The 23,940-nt window shown below is 55.4% G+C and overlaps 2 protein-coding genes across 7 annotated transcripts in view; one reads left to right on the top strand and one right to left on the bottom strand.

The window, feature by feature from the left end:
• Window positions 1-6,554, bottom strand: part of IKBKG (inhibitor of nuclear factor kappa B kinase regulatory subunit gamma) — a 23,248-nt gene extending 16,694 nt beyond the window's left edge. The window contains exons 1-2 of one of the 5 annotated variants that reach the window (XM_087427451.1): window positions 6,271-6,554; window positions 2,275-2,476 (exon numbers count right to left, since the gene is read on the bottom strand). In XM_087427451.1, coding sequence (XP_087283577.1) covers window positions 2,275-2,461 — 187 coding nt within the window. In that variant the 5' untranslated portion in view covers window positions 2,462-2,476; window positions 6,271-6,554. Of the gene's footprint in view, window positions 1-2,274; window positions 2,477-5,398; window positions 5,948-5,976; window positions 6,176-6,225; window positions 6,248-6,270 lie in introns of those variants that run through there. The other 4 variants (XM_087427452.1, XM_004443351.3, XM_087427450.1 and 1 more) reach the window with 4 other exon arrangements.
• Window positions 6,490-22,646, top strand: G6PD (glucose-6-phosphate dehydrogenase). 2 transcript variants are annotated; one of them, XM_014797509.2, is made up of 13 exons: window positions 6,490-6,693; window positions 7,563-7,690; window positions 16,670-16,707; window positions 16,798-16,906; window positions 17,625-17,842; window positions 19,564-19,722; window positions 19,843-19,968; window positions 20,347-20,440; window positions 20,823-21,009; window positions 21,232-21,467; window positions 21,545-21,621; window positions 21,709-21,801; window positions 21,891-22,646. In XM_014797509.2, the coding sequence occupies exons 1-13, from the start codon at window positions 6,582-6,584 to the stop codon at window positions 21,979-21,981; spliced, it is 1,668 nt and encodes a 555-aa protein (XP_014652995.1). In that variant the 5' UTR covers window positions 6,490-6,581; the 3' UTR covers window positions 21,982-22,646. The 2 variants fall into 2 exon arrangements, with proteins under 2 accessions (XP_014652995.1, XP_004443407.1); XM_004443350.3 differs by lacking the exon at window positions 6,490-6,693 and adding an exon at window positions 6,836-6,960.
• The last annotated feature ends 1,294 nt before the right edge of the window (window positions 22,647-23,940 follow it).

The raw sequence follows: 23,940 nt of genomic DNA on the forward strand, positions 1-23,940 counted from the left end.
AAGTATACGGTCATTCAGTGGTTTTAGTGTATTTACAAAGCTAAATACCCATGACCTCTATCTAGTTCCAGAACATTTCCATCACCCCCAAAAGAAACCCCATACCCACTGGCAGTCACTTCTCCACTGCCCCCAGCCCCTGGCGTCCACTCATCTGTTTCTCTCTCTGGACTTGCCTTTCCTGGTCATGTCACATAAATGGACTCCTACACTAAGTACCTGCAACTTCTTCCATGAAGTTCCCCCACAAACATTGCAAGCAAAGTCTATGTCCTTCCTCTTGCCCCCTCCCCCATGAACAGAGTCATGAGCATTGTGGGGGCAGACACCTTCAGGGCACCAGGGTTTTGACCCAGGGCCTGACACACAGTATCCGTTTAGCAGAAACATGTGGAGCCGACAGGCTGTGCAAGCGCAGGTCAGGTGGCACAGGTGGAGGCCATGCAGCTTGAGGCCTCCACCTGCCGCTGGAGCCCAAGCCCCCTGGGGGGAGCCAGGGGTGCCATGGTCCTTGTGCAGCCGGCCTGACACCCACTTGCCCGAGTCCCCCTTGCCAGAGCACTCTCCTGGGGATGAGTGGAAGCCACATACACAGCTGTAGAGGGTAAGCTGTATCCCCACCCCCTAACCTGGCTGCCAGTCCCATGTGGCCCCAACACAGCAAGACATCTGGGGACACTGTTGGCTCTCATAACTGGAGGGGTGCTATTGGCATCCAGTGGGAAGAGGCCAAGGATGCTGCTCAACACCTTGCAAGGCCCAGGACAGCCCCAAAATGTCTGAGCATTGAAGGGAAGGATCCTGCCCTAAAGGCAGGCGGGTCTTGTGGGCTCTCTGTGCTCGATGCAGGGCCAGCCCTTCAGGAGACCAAGCACCCCCTGGTGACAAGTTGACCCCTTCCACCCTGGAAGGGAAGGTGACTCGTCTTGACAGGAAAAAGAGACACATATTCCAGGCATGGGTTTGGTCCCTGCCTGCAGAGCCTCAGCCAGCACCACTCTCTGAGGTCTACAGAGCATATGACTCATCAGTGTAGGGCCCCATGTAACATCCTGTCACACCAGGGGATACACCGTCCAGCAAAGGAGGTGAGGGAGCTGCCCCATGACTGTGGCCTCCAGTGGTTGTGTCACATGCCAACCCATCGGCCCACTAGGACAGGAGATGGCTGACTGAAAACAACTGAAGTACCAGCTTGAGGGTGAGTCCTCCAGGATACGGTGTACTCGGAGGCCGTGACCTTTGTTAAGCCCTGACTTCCTGACAGGAACCAAGGAATGAAACAAAAGGGGCCACATGCCCCACCACTCCCCAAGACCCACATGCGGAGTCTCTGCCGCCCCTCCCTGCTGGGCTCCGTGGTCTAGAAGGTCCCCACAGCAGAAATGCGAGAGTCTCACTGAATTAGAAGCTAGGAGTGCCACCTGGGCACCTGGGGCTCCTTGTACCAAAGGAGCAGCAGGCTAGAGGAGGAGCCCGGGGGGCATGATCACGAAGTGGGTTCAGCAGGGGCGGGGGCGGGGGGGCGCTGTCCCAGGTGGGGCAGGCAGGAATGTGCCACATTCCACGGCAGCCATGGGCAGGCAAAGTGCAATGGCCACTGGGACCTAGAGAAGCTGCCCTGGATCCAGGTGAGGACGTGCAGGGTGAGTGAGCAGCGCTGTGATGGAGACAGGGATGGGACGGCCAGGAAAGTACTCGACCCCCAGCCCCCTGGGGGGGGGGAGGCGCTGCTGGAGGATGGCCCTTACCTGGGGTCTCCTCAGTGAGCCACCTGGCCCAGGGTGGCCCGCACCTCCCCCTTTCCCAAAGCACCCACAGACCCTTCCCAAGGCAGGCCACGCCCTCTGCCAGGATAGCCAGGGCTTAATGACTGATCAGAGCAGAGACACGAAGGCCCGGTCGTGTTGGCCCAACTTGGGACAACTCAGAAGGGTCATTCCAGATCCAGAGCTCCCTGTAGGTCGGCCTGCACTGCAGCCCAGCTTCTCCCTCCCCCCACCCCTGGTTCTTCCCTGTCCTTCCCTTCCCTTCCCCAATGTTGGTCCTGAGCACAAACTTCCTGCATGCTAATCTGTATCTCAGGGTCCACTTCTAAGGAACACCACCAGAAACAAAGAGGGAGGGTGGACGAGTTTGAATCACTAGCTGGCGCTCAGGCACATGCCCACCCTAGACCCAAGAAACACAGAGGCGCAAGTGAGTGGAATAAGCCTTCCCTCTAGCAGGGCTAGGTCGCCTGGCTTTTTGTTGCCCATACCCCGTCCTCCTCACCTCGGAGCTCTTGATTCTCCTCCAGACAACGCTGGAAGGTCTCGGGAGTGCCCTGCTCTGAAGGCAGGTGGAGCATGGCCGGCTTCCCCAGAGAAGACTCTTCACCGAGCACGTCCTGGTCCCCTGTCGGGCCGCCACTGGGCTGCACCATCTCACACAGCTGACTCTTCCAGGGGGGCCTGCTCATCCAACAAGTCAGGGTCTGGAAGAGAAAGACAGCAGAGGTGTAACACAAGACCCATGCAGAATTCTGTTACCCTGCAGGACAAGGAGTGTAGACTGTGCAGGAGTTCTGGGGCCACACTTTAAGCAGGATGCCAAGCGTTTGGTCGAGTGTAATAGGATGCTAAAATGGGCTTTTTGGTCTAACAGGTGGCACATGCTCCCATTCCAAAGGGAGGTGCAGGCCCATACGTGGGACTCGGAAAGGCCATGGTTCAGCACTGGGTATAAACTCTGCCTAGCACCTATCTCTGGGCTGTAAGCTAAAGGTAAACATTTCACCAGAGGGAGGAGTGTGCTGATATTCCCACCTCCTACACACCTCCAAACAAGAGTGGTGAAGGTTGTTGGCCCCTCACCTAGTGTAATGTTGAATGGTGGCCCCCAACAAGATACGTCTACTTCCTAACCCCTAGAACCTGTGAATGCAACCTTATTTGGATAAACGGTCTTTGGAGATGTAATTAAATGAGGATCTTGAGATGAGACCATCCTGGAGTAGGGTGGGCCCTAAATGCAATGACAAGTGTCCTCATAAGAGATGGAAGAGGAGATCCAGACACAGAGAAGGCCACGTGAAAACAGAGGCAGATACTGGAGGGATGTGGCCACAAGCCGAGGAACACCTGGGGCCCCCAGAAGCTGGAAGAAGCAGGAAGGGTCCTCCCTTAGAGCCTCCAGAGGGAGCACAGCTCTGCCAACACCTTGATTTCAAACTTCTGGCCTCCAGCACTGGGAAAGGAGAAATTTCTATTGTTTTAAGCCCCCAGCTTGTGGTCATCTCTTACAGCAGCCCTAAGAAATTAATAGATCTAGTCAGAGGGGCTTTGAAGAGACCACGCAGAATCTGATGAGTGTTCCCTGGAACTGGGGGGCCGAAGGGGACATCTAGTATCTGACATGTGCTAAGTAATCTGAAAGTGAGAGCTGGCCTCACAGACTAAGACAGCAGAGCAGAGAGACAGGCTGAGCTGTTTGCGTTCTCTTCTGAACTAGAATAGAGGCAGCCCACGTGGGACAGCACCAGCCTAGAGCCCTTTTAAATCCCACCCAAGAAGACTAACTACCTGGAGGAGGTGGCCAATCCAAATACAAGTTTCCAGGAGCAGGCCTGAGCTGAGGAAGGAGACTTGAACACTGAATAAACTTGGACATTTGACTATGACACTGATCCTCAACACCCCACTAACCCATCAGCAGTATTTAACCAACCACTGACCCCTCCCTCAGCTTACAGAACAGCCCACTCTCCTGGTTTTCCTCCTACTTCACTGGCTGCTCCTGCAGTGGATCCTCCTCATCAACACATCCCTTCACGTTGTGGTGCTCCAGGGCTCTGTTCTGGGATCTCTTCTCTAACTACAGTCACTCCAGGACTAATTCCATCCAGCCTCACGGCTTTAACCCCCATTCTAATGCTGATGATGCCCTAAAATTAGACCTGTTTCCTGGACTCCAGACTCACGTATCAGACTCAACATCTCCACCTGGGCATCTAGTAGTCCTCTTAAAACTAACCTCTCCAACACTGCACTCCTGCAAGTCCCCCAAAGCCAGAACCACCCACAGCCTACCTTACTGTCAGCTGATGGCCAATCCATCCTCCAGTTATCAGGACAAAAACCTCGGAGTCCTTCTTGACTCCTCCCTCCCTCCCTCCGTCCATCCCCCTCTCCCTCTCTCCCTCTCTCCCTCTCTCCTTCTCTCTCAGCTCACATCTAATCCATCAGGAAATCCTGTCAAAATGTATCCCAGGGGCCAGCCCTGTGGCTTAGCGGTTAAGTGCGTGCGCTCTGCTGCTGGGCTGCTGGCAGCCCAGGTTCAGATCCCGGGGGCGCACCAACCCACCGCTTCTCCGGCCATGCTGAGGCCGAGTCCCACATGCAGCAACTAGAAGGATATGCAGCTATGACATGCAACTATCTACTGAGGATTTGGGGGGAAAAATAAAGTTTAAAAAAATGTTAAAATGTATCCCAGAATCTATTTGATGACACTAAACAATTAATGTTAACTATTTCAGGTGTGAGAGTGGTATTTTAGCTATGATTTTTTAAATATTTTCTTAGAGATGCATACTGAAACACTGTCAGGTGGTGTCTGAAATTCACTTCAAAATAATGGGGGAACTCCTAGGTATCTATGCAAAAGAAATGAAAACACATGTCTACACATGAATGCTCACAGCAGCGTTACTCATAACAGCCAAAGAGTGGAAACAACCCAAATGTCCATCAACTGAGGAATAAACAAAATCTACTACATTCACATGCTACAACATGGACAAACATTGCAAAGAGAGAAACAATTCACAAAAGACCACACAGTGTGTAATTCCATTTATATGAAATGTCCAGAATAGGAAAATTATCTATAGAGACAGAAAGATTAGTGGATGCTTAGAGCTGGGGGAGACGGGGTGATGTGGGTGATAGCTACAGGGTACGGAGTTTCTTTTTAGAGTGATGAAAATGTTCTGGAATTAGTAGTGATGGTTGCACAACTCCGTGAATACACTAAAAACCAGTGAATTGTACACTTTAAATGGGTGAATTGTGTGGTATGTGAATTATATCTCAATAAAATTATTATTGAAAATAATAATGGGAGACAATTGTGAGGGATATAAATTAAAATTAGCCATGAGTTGGTAACTGTTGAAGCCCGGAGGTGGCTCCACGGGATTTACCATACTAGTCTTTCTACTTTTGTGCATCTTTGTAAATTTTCATAATAAAATGCTCAAAGCACCATCAACTCTCACCTGGATTACTGCAATAACCTCCTAACAGGTCACCCTGCTCCTATCCTTGCCTACTACAGTCTGTTCTCCCCACCGAGGCCAGAACAATAAGCCTAAAAGGTAATTATGATCACGTCCCTCCTCTACTCAGATCCATACCATGGTTCCTCATTGTCCTCCATGTAAAAGCCAGTCTCTGACGGCCTACAAGGCCCTGCACCATCTGGTCCCCCATTGCTTCCTCTCCAAGTATTCTCCCCTTGCTCACTCTGCTCCAGCTTTTCCTCCAATGTGCCACGACGGCCCATTCATCCTCAAGTCACAGAAATGGTATGAGATTGGGTAGACATTAATCGTTTTGCAAAGTGAGCAAACTGAGGCACATGAGGTAAGATACTTAGCTGCCAACCTATATTTGAGGCCTTTCTAAAGAACTTAACAACCTCAAATACAATCAAGTTTGATGAAGAGAAAATATCTTCGAACTAGAAGAGTCACCCACGAAATAGGGGTGTGATCAGACTCCACAGCGGCGGCGGAGGGAGAGGCAGGAACAGTCCTGCTCACCGCCAAAGAAACCTGATCCTGCATCGTCCCGCCTTGGCCGGTGCTCTAGATGCGGGCGGCAGAAATGGGCGGGGGCCCAAAAGGAGAGAAAAGCGTGGACGTCCGGGAGAGTCTCAGAGGCGGTGGAACGCCCACTGATGGTACCCTGCCTTCGGGGAAGAGGACCACACCTGTCAGCAGAATCGGTCCGACGTGAGAAGGACAGAAGCGACAGGCCGCGAGCGCTCCTCGGGCCCCGTCCCTCCGAGAAAGTCCCAGTTCCGCGGTCGCCTTTCCCTCCTCCCGCTGCCGAAATCCCCACTTCCTGCTTCCGGTGTCGTACTGTGGGATCCGGAAGTAAAACAGGGAAGCCCCGCCCCCGCCCATGAGGCCCGCGAGAAGTACTAGGGAGGCTGCTCCAGAGGGAAGCCCGAGCCCACCAGTCTCGGTCGGCCCGCAGGACGCTCCCCAGTGATATCCACCACCTGCTACTTTTCGGGGCGTCACGACCCACACTGCCCCTTGTCCCTCGGTCTACAGCATCCAGCCTCCGCGTGCTCGGCTGCCTCGGCCCCGCAAGGGGAGGAGCCACGACGAGGCTGCCCAACAGGGCCGGTCTGACCCGAGCGGGCGACCGTCCAGTGCGAGGGCGGGGCTCAGATGGCCCCGCCTATAGCCTGGGTCGAGGAGGCGTGGCCACGCTGCCAGCGGAAGTGGAGCCTTCCGCGAGGGTGTAGGGCCGTCTGGGGCCTGCGAGAAAGCCGGCCTGTAGGGGCGGGGCTGAGCCGAGCCGGTGATGGGGACTCGGGCGAACGGCGCGGAGCTGCACGCGGACCCGCGACGCATCCGGGACGCGGCTCAGCGGCGGCGTGTACAGCAGGCGGCCCGCGGCCGGGCGGCCGTTGCAGGTGCCCAAGAGGCGGGGCGAGCCAAGGGCGGGGGGGCCTCGCGCGGGGGCCAGCCTGGGATGCGCGCGCACTTGCCTGCTCCCTCACCGGGCCCCGCCCCTGGAGGGAGGGACCTGTGGGGGCACCGCCCGCGCGCCTCGCCTGAGGCGGGTCGGCTGAGACCAGGCGCCCGCCCCCGCTGATTAAGTGGGCCGGCGGGGCGCAGCCCCCGGAAACGGCTGAAACTCCGGGGCTGCGAGTGCGACGGGCGGCGGCGGTAAGGTGCAGGTAAGGGAGTGGGCGGGCGCCGCGCCGGCGGAGGGAGGGGTGTGCGGCACCTTAGGCCCTTTGATTTGCCGTGCTTGGGAGCGGGGGCAAAACCGAGACGGCCTTAACCGATCCCACTGACCCCCCTGCATCCCTGCCGCTGGAGCCCTGAGGAGACTGAGACCGCGAGAGGACTTGCCAGGGTCTCAGGCTGGCAGAAAGAGAGCTGGAGATGCACTCCATCATCTGCACGGTCTAACATGCTCCAGCTCATTGTGGAGTTTCTGCCTGAGTCCGGGGTGCGATGGACCTAGGCAGGTCGTGCGATGTCCAGCAGGGTTTTGCTTGGTCCCTCAGAATTGAGGCTCTAGCTGGAATCCACTAGGGCTTTGGGCAATTTTGTATTGTACACCGTGAAAGAAGGCTGCTTGGGGAGTATGGCTGAAGCCCAGAGCCAGCAGTTTCTTACTTCCCAACCATCCTGCTCCCTGGCCATTCACAGCGAGTGGTTTCAATAATCAGGCGTTAGCTGGGTGAGAGCCCAAAGGACTCCTCGAGAAAGGGGCCATCTTCTCAATGCTCTGATGTTCTTGTGCCTTGTCAATGAGCCTTTCTTCCACCAGAGAGCATCATGGCAGAACAGGTGGCCCTGAGCCGGACCCAGGTGTGCGGGATCCTGCGGGAAGAGCTGTACCAAGGTGATGCCTTCCATCAGTCCGATACACATATCTTCATCATCATGGGTGCATCGGTGAGTCTCCCCGAGGCCCATCATCTTAAAACCCACACTTAGAGCATGACATTGCTTAAGGTCCCTTCCTGCTCAATGCCTGGGCTTTCCCAACTGACTGTTGTTGGGCCACGTGGGCTCTGCTTGGTTGGGCTCTCCGTCTTGCTCCTGCCTGTGTGCCACTATCATCCCAGCACCATACGGTATATACACGTTAGGAGGCATTTCTGAAGTCCATGCACAGCCATTGACTGTATACATTAATAGGACAGCCATTGACTGTCCTGGAGCTGGGAAGTCCTTCTCCACGGGGAACACTGAAATGCAAACAGGGAGTCTAGTCATTCTGTGAGTGTTTTTCTCAAACCTGTTTGTGACTTGACAGATGTCACACAGTGAGTTAGTTCCAGAGGCAGGTTCTGAGGCCCGATCTCCACCTTGTTTCTCTCTACCACATCAAGTTCCCTGGGGACAAACACTCGACCTTTCTTTGAGCATTGTCTCTTTGCCCCATTTTGCTCTGATAGAGTAGAAGCACAGTGACGGTTTGTGATGGCAAGTGGGCACAGGAGAGGGAGAGTGGGTCCTAGTCAAGCCATGACCCTCAGACTAAAGCGCTTCCTGGCGTACCGTGTGGAAACGAGATCTGCCAGGTGGCCAGACATGTGCAGGGGCTGCTGAGATGAGCTGCCAGGGTTTCATCTTGAAGAAAAGTGGTCTCTTCTCACTTTTAACCCTAGACATGACCAAGAACCTGCTAACCATTGTATAATCACCTCTGCCAGTAACTTACTGTGTAATCTTGAGCAAGAGTTCCACCAAAGTTAGAGAGTTCTTGACAGGGCAGGTCTTATCTCTCTGTGCCTACCACAGCACAGTCCCTTCAGCTCTGGAGGAACTTGGTTCTTTGTTCATATATCATAACCTGCCACCACCCTTTGCAGAGTCTACTCCCTGGAAACTTTGGGATTCTGATCCAAACTTGGAAAAGGAGAGCCAGAATGCAGAGCAGGAGGCAGTACAGGGTAGAAGGACTCTGCCAGTAGGAGGGAAGGGAGGGCTGCCCCAAGCAGTGTCTTCTGATGCCCTGTACCCAGGAGGAGCAGACAGGGGACACGCTTGGCCTCTACCCTGGCCTCAGCCGCATCCCCTTGGAGGAGCCATACCTCTGTTGGCCACAGACCTTAACACCTAGGACTCTGAACATTAGGTCCTTTGTCCAAGAAATAGGTTGGTAGAGAAAGTAACTCAGGATTATTTTTCCTCCTTCCCCCGTCTCCATGCCAGCCTATCACAGGATGCCCCTACAGAGCATGCCAGGCCACAAGAAATGGCATGTGACTCCAGGCCCTCAACTCTTAAGTGCCCCATTGAGAGCATCCAAGCTTGCTGTGTGACCTAGGGCAAGTGTCTTCCCTTCTCTGAACCTCAGTGTTTCCATAGCAAACCAGGGCTTTTGAAACAAGTGCCGAAGGTCCTCGGGCTCTACCAAGCTGATTCTGTGAGTCCTCACTGCCTTTGCCTGTGGCCAGCTTGGGGTTGGGCAACTTTGTTTCTTTGCAATGAGTAGGGTTTCCCTTTGCTCTCCTTTGCTCTGGAGTGACAACCGGAGGCTTCCAGAGCAGAAATGGGAAGTGCTGCTCCAGCAGGGTCGAGTGGGGGAGAGCAAGGGTTCTCTGAAGAAGAGCCTCCTTGTTTGTTTTTCCCTTCTACTCCAGGGGGCTGGAGAGGGTGGGCCGCCCACGCTCAGGCAGCACCTAGAACAGCTCCCACAGTCTGGCCTCCACTGCCTCACTGTCTCCTTCGTCTGGGTAGGAGGTGGGCAGAGTGGTGCTGGGGGCGCACTGTACCAGAACCTGCTGCTCTGGGAGACCAGTGAGGTCTCTCTTCCTCCATCCAACAAATGCTGACCAAGTGCCTCCCCTGCAGCACAGCGAGCATGGGCCCTGCCCTCTTCTTGGGGCCTCTGTGGTGGGGGCCAGGACCCAAGGTGAGTTAGCCTAAGAAGAGTTCAGAGTGGCCCATGTGACAGAAGACGCAGACAGGATCCTGTGTCCCCAGCCCCCCAGCACACAGGTCTCATGAAGAGGGCCTGCAGAGAGGCCTGCAGAGCCAAGGCCGGCGGGGAGCACACCACACAAAGGGAAGAGCAGACACAGAGCCCCAAGTGGGGCAGGCTGGGCCCACATGGCCATTCTCTGCCCCTTCCTCCTCCTCCTCCACTTACCCAACCCTCAGCGGCACGCCCAGCTTCCTTCCTCAGGGCCTCCTGATGCTGGCTCACAGAGTTACCCAATGGGCTTTGAGCTGACCTCTGTTCCCCCTGCTATGTGGCCACTTCCCCCCTCCTTAGGACTCCCACCCCCAGCCAGGAAGGGAGTGGAGGTACTTACTATCCTAGTCCAGAAAGCTTTGGAATGAAGGAAACCGGTTTCTCCTTACAGACCAGCATGGGGGGAGGAACCTTGGGCCTGGCAGATCATGTCCTCCCCCATCTGATAGGACTCGGCCAGCGGGCTCAGCGACTCTCCCCACCTCAGGGAGTGGAGAGAGGAATAGGAGTGAGAGAAAGAGAGACCAGGACTGGGAGTCCACTGGGCAGGATTGACTCCCTGCAGGGTCCTCAGTGAGCCCCTCACCTCTCTGGGCTTCAGTCTCCCCATCTGGGCCACAAGGGCTATGGGCTCGATGGGTGCTCAGGCCCCATCCTGATGATGGGCCTGTGAAGGGATGGCCTGGCAGCCCCAGGCCCTCCCTCTCCTCCGGACGTTTCTGGGCTGCCTTCCCCCTTGGGCTGATAAGATTCTTGCTGTGTCATGATGACATTGGCACTCCCCCAAAGGCCTGGTGATTCGTAAGCCCCAGGGTGTAGGAGGGAGGCCCTTTTCTTGGTTTTACACCCGAGCCTACCTCAGCAGACCCTAGGTTCTCTCGGTCCAGTGGCCGGGAGCCAGCTGGGTCCCAGCCAGGGCCTAGACTCCATCCTGGGAGGCTGGGCGGATCCTTGACACGAGTGACCCTAGGGGGACTAGGGTGGCCCACCCCTGCTGGGCCTCCAGTTGGCAGCCAGCCTCTTGAGCTCTTAGCCACATTCTCCGCCTTAAAACCCTCATAGATGTCGGCAGTGGTTTGGGCTTATAAAACTGGAGACTGAGGTCAATCCTGGGTAGCAACAGGCAGGTGGTTGCCCAGGTCCCTTTGCCCCAGCTGAGCTAGAGACTGGTGGCTGGAGATCTTAATCGGATCCTGCTTCTCACACTAGGTCACCACGTGTTCCTGGACAACTTCCCCTGCTGGTCCTCTGGCAAAAAGGGCGTTGGGAAAGATGAGAGGCTTCCAGCCACATCTCACCAAGAGCCCCTGGAATCGCCCCCACCCCCACACATGGCCTGCTTAGATTTGGTCCATGTCTTCCCACATTCCTTCTTTCAAAGAAGTCCAGCCCAGGCCAGGAGGGCAGGCTGCCCCCAGCCCCAGGAGAGCAACTCGCCCCACTTCCCCATGGGAGGGAGTGGCCGCCGAGCACCCCCCCACACTTCCTGGGTCCTACCTCGCCTCTCCCTTGGGTGACTTGGAGCCCAGCAGACTGCTGATGGCAGGGGCAGAGCTGAACGAGGCGAGCTGGTTCTATTGCTAGTTAATCCCAAAGTGAGCAGCAAGAACAAACAGCTTGAGCTGTGGGGCCCCGTGACTTGGCAGACAGGATACTAGTCCCCTGCCACCAATCCATGGCACTCAGTCTGTCCTGACCCTCACAGCCTGCTGGAATTTGACCGTAAGCAAACATTACCTGCCACAGGGAAGGCTGGGAGGTGTTTGCAGGCTGTGGTTTTGATTGTTTCTCCTGGGAGCTAGTCCCTAGCCAGCTGGTCCTCTCTGGAGCATGTAGGACCAACACTGAGCCAAGGTGACATGAGCAGAGTCCCCCTCCTGCCCCGCTGATGGAAGAAGCCAGAGGTGGGCATTGATGATTCGCCATGAGGAGTGCCTCGGTGGGGCTATTGGGCGCTGAGGGACATGGAGGGGGAGCTCGCAGCCCAGGCTGAGGGTTGGAGCTGGAACTTGAAGGACCAGTGAGGGCAGCCATCTGATGCGGCTGTTGCAGTGGTTCACGTGGAAGGTGCCAGTTACGTAGGGAGCCACTGCAGAGTGCTTGGGAGATCAGTTGTGAGCAGTGGGCAAACATGGGCGGGGTACCAACATAGGGAACCCTAGTTTGGGAACCACCCACTTTTAGTGTTTGGGGTCCCAGTGGGGCCTGGAGATGATCAGTAGACACCCATCTATATGGGCTTGATGCTCTGCGAAGTCTGGGCTGGAACAAACACTTGGAGGTTTCCGAATGCAGGTCCCCACCTGAACCTGTGGGTGGAGGTTGTGTTACCCAAGGAGATTGGAGGTGAAGCAAAGAACAGGAGGAACACAAATATTCAAGGCGCCGGGCATCCCTGAGCTCCCATGGAGCCTGCAGTCTCTGAGATGCCCACCCCCACCCAGAGTCCCGGGAGCCGTGTGTCCCACCGTGTGTGTGTGTGTGTGTGTGTGTGTGTGTGTGTGTCCTTCCTAACTGCCTGGGGAACCGGTCAGTGGCTTCCATTTTACAATGGTTCATAGAAGTGAACTTATCCAATGATTACATTGCTTCTAAAAGGTAATTTTGCATTGAATATTCAGGTCCTTATCCCCGGAGTTGGTTTTTCTGCCTGGGACAAGCTCAGATCGGGCAGCCTGGGATATTCTCTCCTCTCTGATTGGCAACACTGGGTGGCGTGTCCCCCACTCTAAATACAGGGTGGGCAGATGTAAGGCACCCTGCTCCAGGCTGCTTCTGGAGGTGCTCGAGCGGTTCTTGCCCCTTCCTCTTCCACCCGGAGTGGAGAATTTCTTTGTCAAGATGTTGTGGTGGCTCCGGCACCTGGACTGGAGCTTGAGGAGCAGGGACCCTGTGATTCTTTCTGGTGAGTCTTCTGTCACACTGGGGACTGGCCATATCACTGTTCCAAGTTGCTGGATGTTCACATCCTGGCTTTTATTTTGGAAAACGTCACACATACAAAGCCAACAGAATATCATGGTGAAGGCCCACTGCTCATCGCCCGGCCCCCACAACACCCTGCCATCTTGTTTTACCAGCTCCCCACCCTCTGCTCCATTATTGGTTTTTTCAGTCTTTTTTTATTAGGCAAAATTGGAACACTTTGAAATGCACAAATCTGAACTGTACAATTGGTTACACACCTTTATCACAATACAGGGCGTTTCCACCTCCCCAGGAAGTTTGTGGATGGCCTTCCCAGTCAATCCGCCCCTGCTCCAGGCAGCCACTCATAGTTTCTTTCACAACAGATCAGTTGTGCCTGTGCTAGAGCTTCGTTTAAATGAACTCAGAGGGCTGGCCCCATGGCTTAGCGGTTAAGTGCGCATGCTCCACTGCTGGGCGGCCCGGGGTTCAGATCCTCGGCGCGCACCGACGCACCGCTTTTCCAGCCATGCTGAGGCCGCGTCCCACATACAGCAACTAGAACGATGTGCAACTATGACATACAACTATCTACTGGGGCTTTGGGGGAAAATAAATAAATAAATAAAATTATAAATGAACTCAGAGTATTTAGTCTTGTGTCTGGGTTTTTGGCTCAGCATAGTGTTTGTGAGATTGGCCTGTGTTGGGTGGGTTGCCAGCTGAGTCCTTGATGTCACTGAATAGTATCCTGTTGTGTGAATAGACAGCTTGTCCATCCAGCTGTTGATGGTTCCAGTGTTTGGGTCGATGCCAGCCTGGGGCTGTTGTGAGCTAAGGGCCAGGAGTAGTCACACCCCACAGCCTCTCCAGCACTTGAGGTCAGTCTGTCAGATTCCAGCCATTCCAGTGGGTGTGAAGTGATACCTCATTGTGGTTTAATTTGTATTTTCCTGGCCATTGATGATCTTGAACATTTTCTCATGTGTCTTTTAGCCACTCATTTCCTTGTGAAGTATCTGGTCAAGTCCCTTACCCATTTCTAATTGGGTTGTTTTCTTATTTTGTTGTAGGAATGGCTTATGTATTCTGGATACAGAGAAATTTGGTGAATATTTTCTCCTAGTCTGTGGCTTGTCTATTCATTTTCTTAATAGTGTCTTATAATGAACAGGAGTTTTTAATTTTGATGAAGCCTTAATCAGTTTTTCTGGTTATTGCGTTCTGTGCCCTGCCTAAGAAATCTTTGCCTATTCCTATCTATTGATTTTTTTAATCTAGCAACCTTGCTAAACTCTCATTAATTGTAATAATTTGTCCGTTGCTTGGTTTGAGGTGGTTTTGTTTTTTCTTTTTTTTTTTTTTTTATTGTGAGGAGATCAGCCCTGTGCTAACATCCGCCAATCCTCCTCTTTTTTTGCTGAGGAAGACGGCCCTGGGCTAACATTTGTGCCCATCTTCCTCCACTTTATATGGGACGCTGCCACAGCATGGCTTGCCAAGCAGTGCGTCGGTGCGCACCCGGGATCCGAACCAGCGAACCCCGGGCCGCCGCAGCGGAGCGCGCACACTTAACCGCTTGCGCCACCGGGCCGGCCCCGAGGTGGTTTTCTTTTAATAGACAGACTGTCACCTACAAATAATGCTGGCTTTTTCTCTTACTTTCTGATCCTCGCACAGTTTCGGTCTCCTGCCTGCTGCGCTGGCCAGGGCCTCAGTGGAGCGTTGACTAAAGAGCCAAGAGCAGTCATTCTCCTCTTGCTCCTGAGTGTTTAGAGGGGATTCTTTGGACATTTCTCTACCGTATACGATATTAGGTGCTCTGTATCAAGTGAAGGAAGCTCCCTTTTATTCCTTATTTGATAAGAGTTTTGTTTTGTTTTTTTGGGGGAGGAAGATTGGCCCTGAGATAAAACCGGTTGCCAATCTTCCTCTTTTTGCTTGAGGAAGATTGGCCCAGAGCTAACATCTGTGCACATCATCCTCTATTTTGTATGTGGGACACCGCCACAGCATGGCTTGATGAGCGGTGTCTGTCCACACCCAGGACCCGAACCTGCAAACCCCCAGAAGCAGGGGGTGCTGAACTTTAACCACTACACCACTGGGTGCCCCCTGATAAGAGTTCTTATCATGATAGATGTTGAATTCTCTGGAACACTTTATCTACATTTGGGGAGTTTAGCAAGATTGCTAGATTTTAAAAAAATCAGTAGATAGGAGTAGACAAATATTTCTTATAGCTTTTTTCCTTTGATCTGTAAATGTGGTGAATTTCAATGATTTTTTGCTTTTTAATGTCAAACCAACTTTTTGTTTCCGGGATGATCCCAACTTGGTTCTGACATATTACATTTTTTTTTTTTAAAGATTTTATTTATTTATTTTTTCCCCCCAAAGCCCCAGTAGATAGCTGTGTGTCACAGCTGCACATCCTTCTAGTTGCTGTATGTGGGACGCGGCCTCAGCATGGCCAGAGAAGCAGCGCGTCGGTGCGAGCCCGGGATCCGAACCTGGGTCGCCAGCAGTGGAGCGCGCTCACTTAACCACCAAGCCACGGGGCCGGCCCTGACATATTACATTTTTAACATTGCAGGATTAGGTTTGCTGATGTTTTCTGCAGGAGTTTTGCATCTGCATCTCTGTATGTGAAGGAGATGGGCTGGGGGCTCCCGTGGGCCTTTCTTGTAGGTGTCAGTCCCCAGGTCCTGCAGGCCCATCAAGTGGCTTGGCAAGTGTTCCCCTTCTGTTTGCAGGCTAAGATTGCCTCAGACTGGAGCTCTCTCTTCCTGGCATTTTGATAGAACCCCCTGGCGAAGCTTTCTGTGCCGGGGTTGGGGTTGTCTTGATGAGAAGGTTTGTGGCTGCATTCCGATTTCCTTAGTGCCTGTTGCCCATTGAGTTCCCTCACTGCATTTTGGTAGGATGGATTTTTCTAGAAACTTGTCCATTTCATCTAAGTTGTCAGACGTGGAATAAGGTTGTCCATAAAACTCTCTTCTGTGTTTCCTGACAGTAATTTTGTCCACTGCACTCCTAATTCTTGGTGCCTTTTTAGAAAGCAATCTTGCCAGAGGATTGTCTGTTTTTATTAGTCTTTTTCAAACACCAACTTTTGGCTTTGTTGGTCTTTTCTTTTGGTTTGTTTTCCATTTTATTGGTTTTTATTTTTCGTTATTTCCTGCCTTGTCATTTGTTTGGCTTTAAAATTCTGCTGTCCTTTTTCTAACTTCTTTTTTTTTTGTGAGGGAGATCAGCCCTGAGCTAACATCCATGCTAATCCTCCTCTTTTTGCTGAGGAAGACCAGCTCTGAGCTAACATCTATTGCCAATCCTCCTTTTTTTTCTCCCCAAAGCCCCAGTAGATAGTTGTATGTCATAGTTGCACATCCTTCTAGTTGCTGTATGTGGGATGTGGCCTCAGCATGGCCGGAGAAGCAGTGTGTCGGTGCGGGCCCGGGATCCGAACCCGGGCTGCCAGCATTGGAGCGCGCGCACTTAACCACCAAGCCACGGAGCCAGCCCTAACTTCTTAAACTGAATGTGTAGCAGCTTCCTTTCAAGCCATTCTTGTTTGCTAATGTGAGTGTTGAAGGCCACATTTCACGAGTTTTGATCTGTGCTCCTTCCATTGCCATTCAGTTCTAGTGAAGTGAGTTCTCAGGTTTTTTTCTTTAGCCCGTGAGCTGTTCAGAAGCGAGCTTTTTGGTTTGGGTTTGGTCCCACCTGCTTGCACTGAGACCAGAGCCTGCGGGTCTGTGTGACCGTGGGGCAGGTGGGTTGCTCGCAGTGCCTCCTGGGCAGTCCGAGGTCCGCTCACCTCCAGGTGGCTCCTGCGATGCACAGGCACTGTCAGCTCAGGGTCAGGGTGAAGGGCTAGTGCAGGCTCTAGTTCAAGTTCCTCTGGCTACATACAAGGGCAAGACAGGTATGCTTCTGGCTGAGTGGTGACCCTGAGCGACTGCCCGGGACTCCAGTGGGGGTACAGTCTAGGTCATGTCCCTAGCTTCTGTTAACCCCACCTGTTCCCTCTACCACAGGGCGACCTGGCCAAGAAGAAGATCTACCCCACCCTCTGGTAAGCGCGTCCCCCCCACTGCCCCACTAGCCCTCAGCCTCCCTGTCCTCCCCACCTTGGCCACAGCCGTGCTCTGTGCTCTACCCTCAGGTGGCTGTTCCGGGATGGCCTTCTGCCTGAAGACACCTTCATCGTGGGCTATGCCCGCTCCCGCCTCACGGTGGCTGATATCCGCAAGCAGAGCGAGCCCTTCTTCAAAGTGAGTGGCTTCAAAATGGGGGGTCTCTACAGGGTACATCCCCCCATCCCATCACGGCTTGCCCTTCCCTGCTCCCGCTCTGCACTGCCTGGCCCTTCTCCCCACCATGACAACCGCCTGGGGCCACTCGCACCCCAGCACTTCTCATCCTTACCCTCCCCAAAGCCACCCACACCACCCTGCCGAACTGGCACGGAGAACTCTGCCCCTCCTGCGCCTGCCAATACCTTGATGACTGGAGGAGCGCAGGGCAGGGTGCGGGGACCCTGCCGGCCTGAAACCCCTGTTGCCCAGCACCACCCCCCTGACCTGGACTCACCAGTTCCTCCCCGCTGTACCCTGTGGCCTCTCCACCCCAGTAATCCTACAGAGCTGTGTCTCCTCAGCACACCAGTTTGTTGCAATGACTTTAGGGAGAGAGCTTTCTCCAGGGTGTTTCTCCCAGGTCACAGTTTAGCGAAATCTGACTTCTGTCTTAGGGCATGAGGTCCCGGGGGTGACCATGCCAGTCATGGGCCCAACCTGGGACTGCTGGGCTCCCTCTCCCCCAGTGCTCGTGCTGCCTCAGTCTCCCCCCATGAGTGTGCAAAACTGATGAGATGGGGGTGAACCCAGTGTGGGGCTAGGATGGCTGGCTCCCGGGGGAGCATGCCCAGGCTGTGGAGATGAGAGAGGGAAGGCGAGCAGGGCCCAACATCCCCGTGTCCGTCTTTCCCAGGCCACCCCTGAGGAGAAGCCCAAGCTGGAGGAGTTCTTTGCCCGCAACTCCTATGTGGCTGGCCAGTACGATGACTCAGCCTCCTACAAGAGCCTCAACAGCCACATGAACGCCCTCCACCAGGGACTGCAGGCCAACCGCCTCTTCTACCTGGCTTTGCCCCCCAGCGTCTATGAGGCCGTCACCAAGAACATCCACGAGACCTGCATGAGCCAGACGTAAGGCTTGTCTTTTGCCCTCCCTTCCTGTCTCCTAGGTGTGCCCAGCCCTGGGCTGACCTGCCCTGCTAGCTGTCCAGAGCCCCCAGGGCAAACTGGTCTAAGGAGTCTGAAAAAGAGGGATATCCTCTGTTTGTTCTCTATTTAAATTAGCTCTCCAAAGATGGGACTAGAGTATAAATATGGTGGCTTTCTACCAGCCTGTCCGGAAAATGCTTCCACATGTATCTACTATCCAAATCCTCGTGCAGACCTGCACTGTCTATCTCACTAGAAGGCAAACTGACCCTGCCAGCAGTCCCCACCAGCACCACAAGGTGGCAGTGTTGCTCCATGAAACTCTCCCTGCGGGTTGCTTATTCTCCGGCTTTTTTTGTTTGCTTTTTGTGAGGAAGATCCTCCCTGAGCTAACATCCATGCCAATCCTCCTCTTTTTGCTGAGGAAGACCAGCCCTGAGCTAACATCTATTGCCGATCCTCCTACCTTTTTTCCCCCTTTCTCCCCAAAGCCCCAGTAGATAGTTGTATGTCGTAGTTGCACATCCCTCTAGTTGCCTATGTGGGACGCCGCTCAGCATGGCCAGAGAAGTGGTGCGTCGGTGCGCACCCGGGATCCAAACCCAGGCTGCCAGTAGCGGAGCATGCGCACTCAACCGCTAAGCCACGGAGCCGGCCTCTCTCTGGCTTTTCAGCGTTTCCCAAGGTTCCCTCCATGACCATGAGGTGGTGGTGTTGCTCCGCGAGAATACTGCTGCCTGTGATGCAGCGGCTCTGGCACTCCGTTGTTTTCCCAAAGCCACAGCCATCCCGGTTTCACTTTGTTCTGGTTTTGAATGCAGAATGCCCTGTTAACTCTCCAGGGGGAATAGCAAAGAAAGAGACCCTTTCGGGCCGGCCCCGTGGCTTAGCGGTTAAGCGTGCGTGCTCCGCTGCTGGCGGCCCGGGTTCGGATCCCGGGCGCGCACCGATGCACCACTTCTCCGGCCATGCTGAGGCCGCGTCCCACATACAGCAGCTGGAAGCATGTGCAGCAAAGACATACAACTATCTACTGGGGCTTTGGGGGAAAAAATAAATTAATTAATTAATTTAAAAAAAAAAGAGACCTTTTCTCATTTTTATAATTTTATTTATTTATTTTTTTTTCCCCCAAAGCCCCAGTAGATAGTTGTATGTCTTTGCTGCACATGCTTCCAGCTGCTGTATGTGGGACGCGGCCTCAGCATGGCCGGAGAAGTGGTGCATCGGTGCGCGCCCGGGATCCGAACCCGGGCCGCCAGCAGCGGAGCACGCACGCTTAACCGCTAAGCCACGGGGCCGGCCCCATCTCTCATTTTTAAACCCACAGAGGTAGCTGTGCCCTGACGTCCTCTCCCTCTGCTCCCCCACTAGCTCCTAGGCCACTCCCAACCCACTGGAGACCCAGCCTTGGGCAGGAAGGGGGCGGGGCCCCTGGGGCCTGCCAGCAGTGCCTCTTCCAGTCTCCTGCCAGCGGGTCAGGCGGGAAGGCTTCCAGGGGAGTTTTGAGCATGGCATTGAGGGCTGAGGAGGACAGGCAGAGGGACGGGCCAGCAGAACTTTGCTGGGTCACTTCAGAATGCAGAGAGGGGACGGAGAGGCTCTTCCCCGACTCCCTGAGGAGGGGGCGCGGGAGGTGACGAGGTTCTGGCCCCTGCTCCCCAGGGAGGGTGTGGGGATGACATGGCTCTGGGCTCCCACAGAGGCTGGAACCGCATCATCGTGGAGAAGCCCTTCGGGAGGGACCTGCAAAGCTCTGACCAGCTGTCCAACCACATCTCTTCCCTGTTCCGTGAGGACCAGATCTACCGCATTGATCACTACCTGGGAAAGGAGATGGTCCAGAATCTCATGGTGCTGAGGTGCAGACCGGGCGATGAGGTGGAGGGGGACCAGGTCACGGGCAGACACTAGGGGGCCCAGCCTGCCCTGCTGCTGCCCCCTCGGATGCGGCACCAGCCTCTGCCCTGCCCCTCCCGCAGGTTTGCAAACAGGATCTTCGGCCCCATCTGGAACCGGGACAACATCGCCTGCGTCATCCTCACTTTCAAGGAGCCCTTTGGCACTGAGGGTCGCGGCGGCTACTTTGATGAATTTGGGATCATCCGGTGAGAGCCCATCTCCCCTTCCTGGGAGGCCAGCACGGACATGGGATGTAATCCTGCCACGCTGCAGGGTCACCCCTCTCTGTTCTGGGGGGTTCCTCCTCCCACCTCAGGGTTCAAAGTCTGTAGCTGGAGTGTCTGAGCAGTCGGTGGTGGCTATGAAGAGAGGGATCACTGGCTCCTTCCTTGCCTTGAGGGGACGTGGCAGACACTGGGGATCAGGAAGCAAGTCTTCGTAGCTTGTTGCTAGAAAGCCCTGTTTGAGGCCCTGAGCCACTAGAACCTGACCAACGGGGAGGGGGGCTAAGGTGAGCTCACTCCTTGCTCCTTCTTCCCAACCTGGAAGCCCCTGACCCGAGTTCCATCTGCTTCCCCTGTCAGGGACGTGATGCAGAACCACCTCCTGCAGATGTTGTGTCTGGTGGCCATGGAGAAGCCTGCCTCCACCGACTCGGATGACGTCCGTGATGAGAAGGTGGGTGGAGGTGTGCCTCCTGGTCCCTGCCACTAGCCACAGTGACCAGCCCTGAGCATGGGGTGCTTTGAGCTGGAAGTCAGAAGCCCAAGATGTGACATCCCAGGACTGACAGTGGCTGCTGTGTGACCAAGGGTAAACCCGTTGCCTCTCTAGGCCTCAGCTTCTCCTTCAGAAAATAATGCAGAGGGGGGCCGAGCCTTCGGCAGAGTGAGCAAAGCTCACTGCACAGCTCTTCCTGTCTGTGCAGGCCAGCCACCCCTCCAGGAAGCCCACCCTGCTGGGGCACGTGGCTTCCTCACACCCGCCGCGCTCGGCCCCACACGTGGGCCGCTCCACCTCGTTACCCAAGGGGCCCTTCCCTGCCCCGGCTCTCTCCCAGGTCAAGGTGTTGAAATGTATCTCAGAGGTGCAGGCGGACCACGTGGTCCTGGGTCAGTACGTGGGGAACCCCAGCGGAGAGGGCGAGGCCACCAAAGGGTACCTGGATGACCCCACAGTGCCCCGTGGGTCCACCACTGCCACCTTTGCGGCTGTCGTCCTCTATGTGGAGAACGAGCGGTGGGATGGTAGGTGACGCCTCCAGGCCTGGCAGGCAAGGCTGGTGTGCCCTCATGGAGCCCTTTTCCCTAGGGTCCAACCTGGGACGCTGCAGGGGGGAGGCCCAGCAGGGGTGGCATATGCACATGCATGCACGCACGCACACTTGCACACTCTCCCCTCGCTCCGTCACACACGCAGCCTGGGCCACCAGCAGAGCGGGTCCTAAGGCTACCTTGCCCCACCCCCAGGGGTGCCCTTCATCCTGCGCTGTGGCAAAGCCCTGAATGAGCGCAAGGCAGAGGTGCGGCTGCAGTTCCGCGACGTGGCTGGTGACATCTTCCAGCAGCAGTGCAAGCGCAACGAGCTGGTGATCCGTGTGCAGCCCAACGAGGCTGTGTACACCAAGATGATGACCAAGAAGCCCGGCATGTTTTTCAACCCTGAGGAGTCAGAGCTGGACCTGACGTACGGCAACAGATACAAGGTGGGCGCCGGCCCCAGGGTTGGGAGTGGCGTGGGTGGCAGCGGCATCAGTGTCAGTGACAGCCCTCCCCCCTGCAGAACGTGAAGCTCCCCGACGCCTACGAGCGCCTCATCCTGGACGTGTTCTGTGGGAGCCAGATGCACTTTGTGCGCAGGTGAGGGGCACCGCTGGGGCAGGCTCCTCCCTCCCTCCGTCCCTTCGTGTCCCCACACCCTGCCAAAGCCACATGGTGTCCCCTCAGCGACGAGCTCCGGGAGGCCTGGCGGATCTTCACACCACTGCTGCACAAGATCGAGCGTGAGAAGCTCACACCGATCCCCTACATTTATGGCAGGTGAGGGGCGGGGCAGGGTGGGCAGGATCAGGGGGGCCCTGGGATCCAGGGACTTCCTCACATCTCCCCTCTGCCTGTTACTCTCCCAGCCGAGGCCCTGCAGAGGCAGACGACCTGATGAAGAGAGTGGGCTTCCAGTATGAGGGCACCTACAAGTGGGTGAACCCCCACAAGCTCTGAGCCCTGGGCCCTTATCCCCACCCCTCTTGGCCCTGTCTGTCTCTGTCCTGCCCACCTTCCTGCCACCCAACCCCACATCAGGAGGACTTCAGGACCATAGGCCTCAGCATCACATTCCCAGCCCCAGGCTCGGGCCACCCCGCCCACCCCGTGCCACTGCTGCCCTGGGCCCGGCTACATTCCTCAACCACCAAACACTTGAGACCCGTGCCGTGACTGTCCCCAGCCACCACTGGCCCTGCCTGAGCCAGCTTCTGTCCATGGGACTGAGCCCCAACGGAAGGAAGGAGAAGAGTGGCCCTCTTGTCTGTTCTAAGGTCCTCGGCCTAGGACAGGAGTTAGGGACGACAAGGAGGAACAGTGGGTGGGCAAGCTCCTTGGAACTTGGGGGAAGGGGGTGAGCACATCGCACCAGCCTCAGTGCCACTCGACATTCCTGGTCACCTGCTGGAAGGGACTTCTGTGCTGCCAAGCAATCCCCTGTGTCTCCGGCCCCCTGAACGTCCCTCTGCCCCACCAGTTCCCCTCACCACCCCATCTGCACTCCATGCCCACCCCACCTCACCCCAAGCACAGGTGGTCCCCTCGCTGCTGGAAAAGCAGAAGCAGCCGGTGGGACACCCCACCTCAGCCCCTGCCATTAAATCCACAAAGAGACCTGCCTATCCCCTTGTTGTGTCCTTCCTGCCACCTGTGACCATGGAGGAGTGTGCCTGCACCTGAGGCCAGCTCACCTGGTGGAGGGCCTGTGGCCATCTGCCTCCCTGGGGACCCATCCCTCACGCCCTCCCCTTCACCCACTTTCCTCCACAGGGGGCCAGGAGCCAGGGTATCCTTCACTCCTCGACCTCACATCCCAGCCGCCCCGAGTGCCCCTTGCATCCGTGCCCTGCTCCATGTGATTTCATCACGAAACCAGCTTGGGGTACGAGGACAGGTCGTGTTTATTTTCGCTTTCCAGTTTATTTTCACCTTCCACCCAAATGCTTGCACTGCACTTACTGCCCACATGGGCCTCAGCTGGGTCACTTCACCGTTGACACACACTGCCAGTCCACAGAAGCGAGAAGCATTTAGGAAGGAGAGACGACAGGATTTTGTGACTGATGTTGGCTGCTGAGGAGGGCAGAGTCCAGGGTGGCACCACGGCCTGGCCCCTCCTCTGAGGCAGGCAGCTGGAGTTCTGAGGTCTCAGAGTCTGCTTGTATTCATTCCCTGGGGCTGCCGTGATGAGGCACTGCACACTGAGAGGCTCCAGAAGACAAATTGGTTCTCCTCTACCAGTTCTGGAGGCCAGAAGTCAAGGTGGGGCAGCAGTGCCCTCCCTCCGAAGGTGCTAGGGGAGGATCCTTGTCTCCCAGCTTCGGGTGGCAGCCAGCATGCTTGGCCTTCCTTGGCGTGTTAGTCACGTCACTCCAGTCTCTGTCTTCACGAGGCCTTCTCCCTGTGTGGGTCTGTCTCCCTCTGTTTTCTCTTCTTGTAAGGACACCAGTCATACTGGATTAGGGGCCCACTCTACTCCAGTGTGACCTCAACCTAACTTAGCTTGATTACCTCTACAAACACCCTATTTCCAAATAAGGCCACTTTCTGAGGTTCCAGGTGGACACAGATTTGGGGGGACACTGTTCAATCCGGTACACTCCCACCAAAGGCAGCACATCCTGAGCATCTGTCCTGCCCTCCCCAGCTCTGCTCTCAGCTGAGTGCCGGGGAGATGGCAGAACTATGGTCCCTGCACTCATGGCCTGGGTTCTCGTGTAGCCAACTGGGCACAAGATGAACACGTGGTGATACGTTTTATGGAGGGAACAAACCAGCAGTCCATCAAATGACCAGGGGAGGAAGGCTCCACTCCTGGGGAGGTGAGGACACACACTGGGCCCCTGCAGCTGGCAGGGCTTCGTGTTCCATGCTGGGGAAGGCCTGCAGCAACAAGGCCAGGCCCTCAGGCTGTTA

The sequence above is a fragment of the Ceratotherium simum genome, chromosome X, assembly GCF_057802395.1.
Source record: "Ceratotherium simum simum isolate JZ-2026a chromosome X, ASM5780239v1, whole genome shotgun sequence".
NCBI classification, from domain to species: domain Eukaryota; kingdom Metazoa; phylum Chordata; class Mammalia; order Perissodactyla; family Rhinocerotidae; genus Ceratotherium; species Ceratotherium simum.

Bases quoted from the DNA above. Each gene is read 5' to 3' on its own strand.
- G6PD (XM_014797509.2), top strand. From the start codon at position 6,582: ATGGGGACTCGGGCGAACGGCGCGGAGCTGCACGCGGACCCGCGACGC. The intron at 16,708-16,797 runs GTAAGCGCGTCC...CTCTACCCTCAG, and splicing joins AAGATCTACCCCACCCTCTG to GTGGCTGTTCCGGGATGGCC. The intron at 16,907-17,624 runs GTGAGTGGCTTC...CGTCTTTCCCAG, and splicing joins AGAGCGAGCCCTTCTTCAAA to GCCACCCCTGAGGAGAAGCC.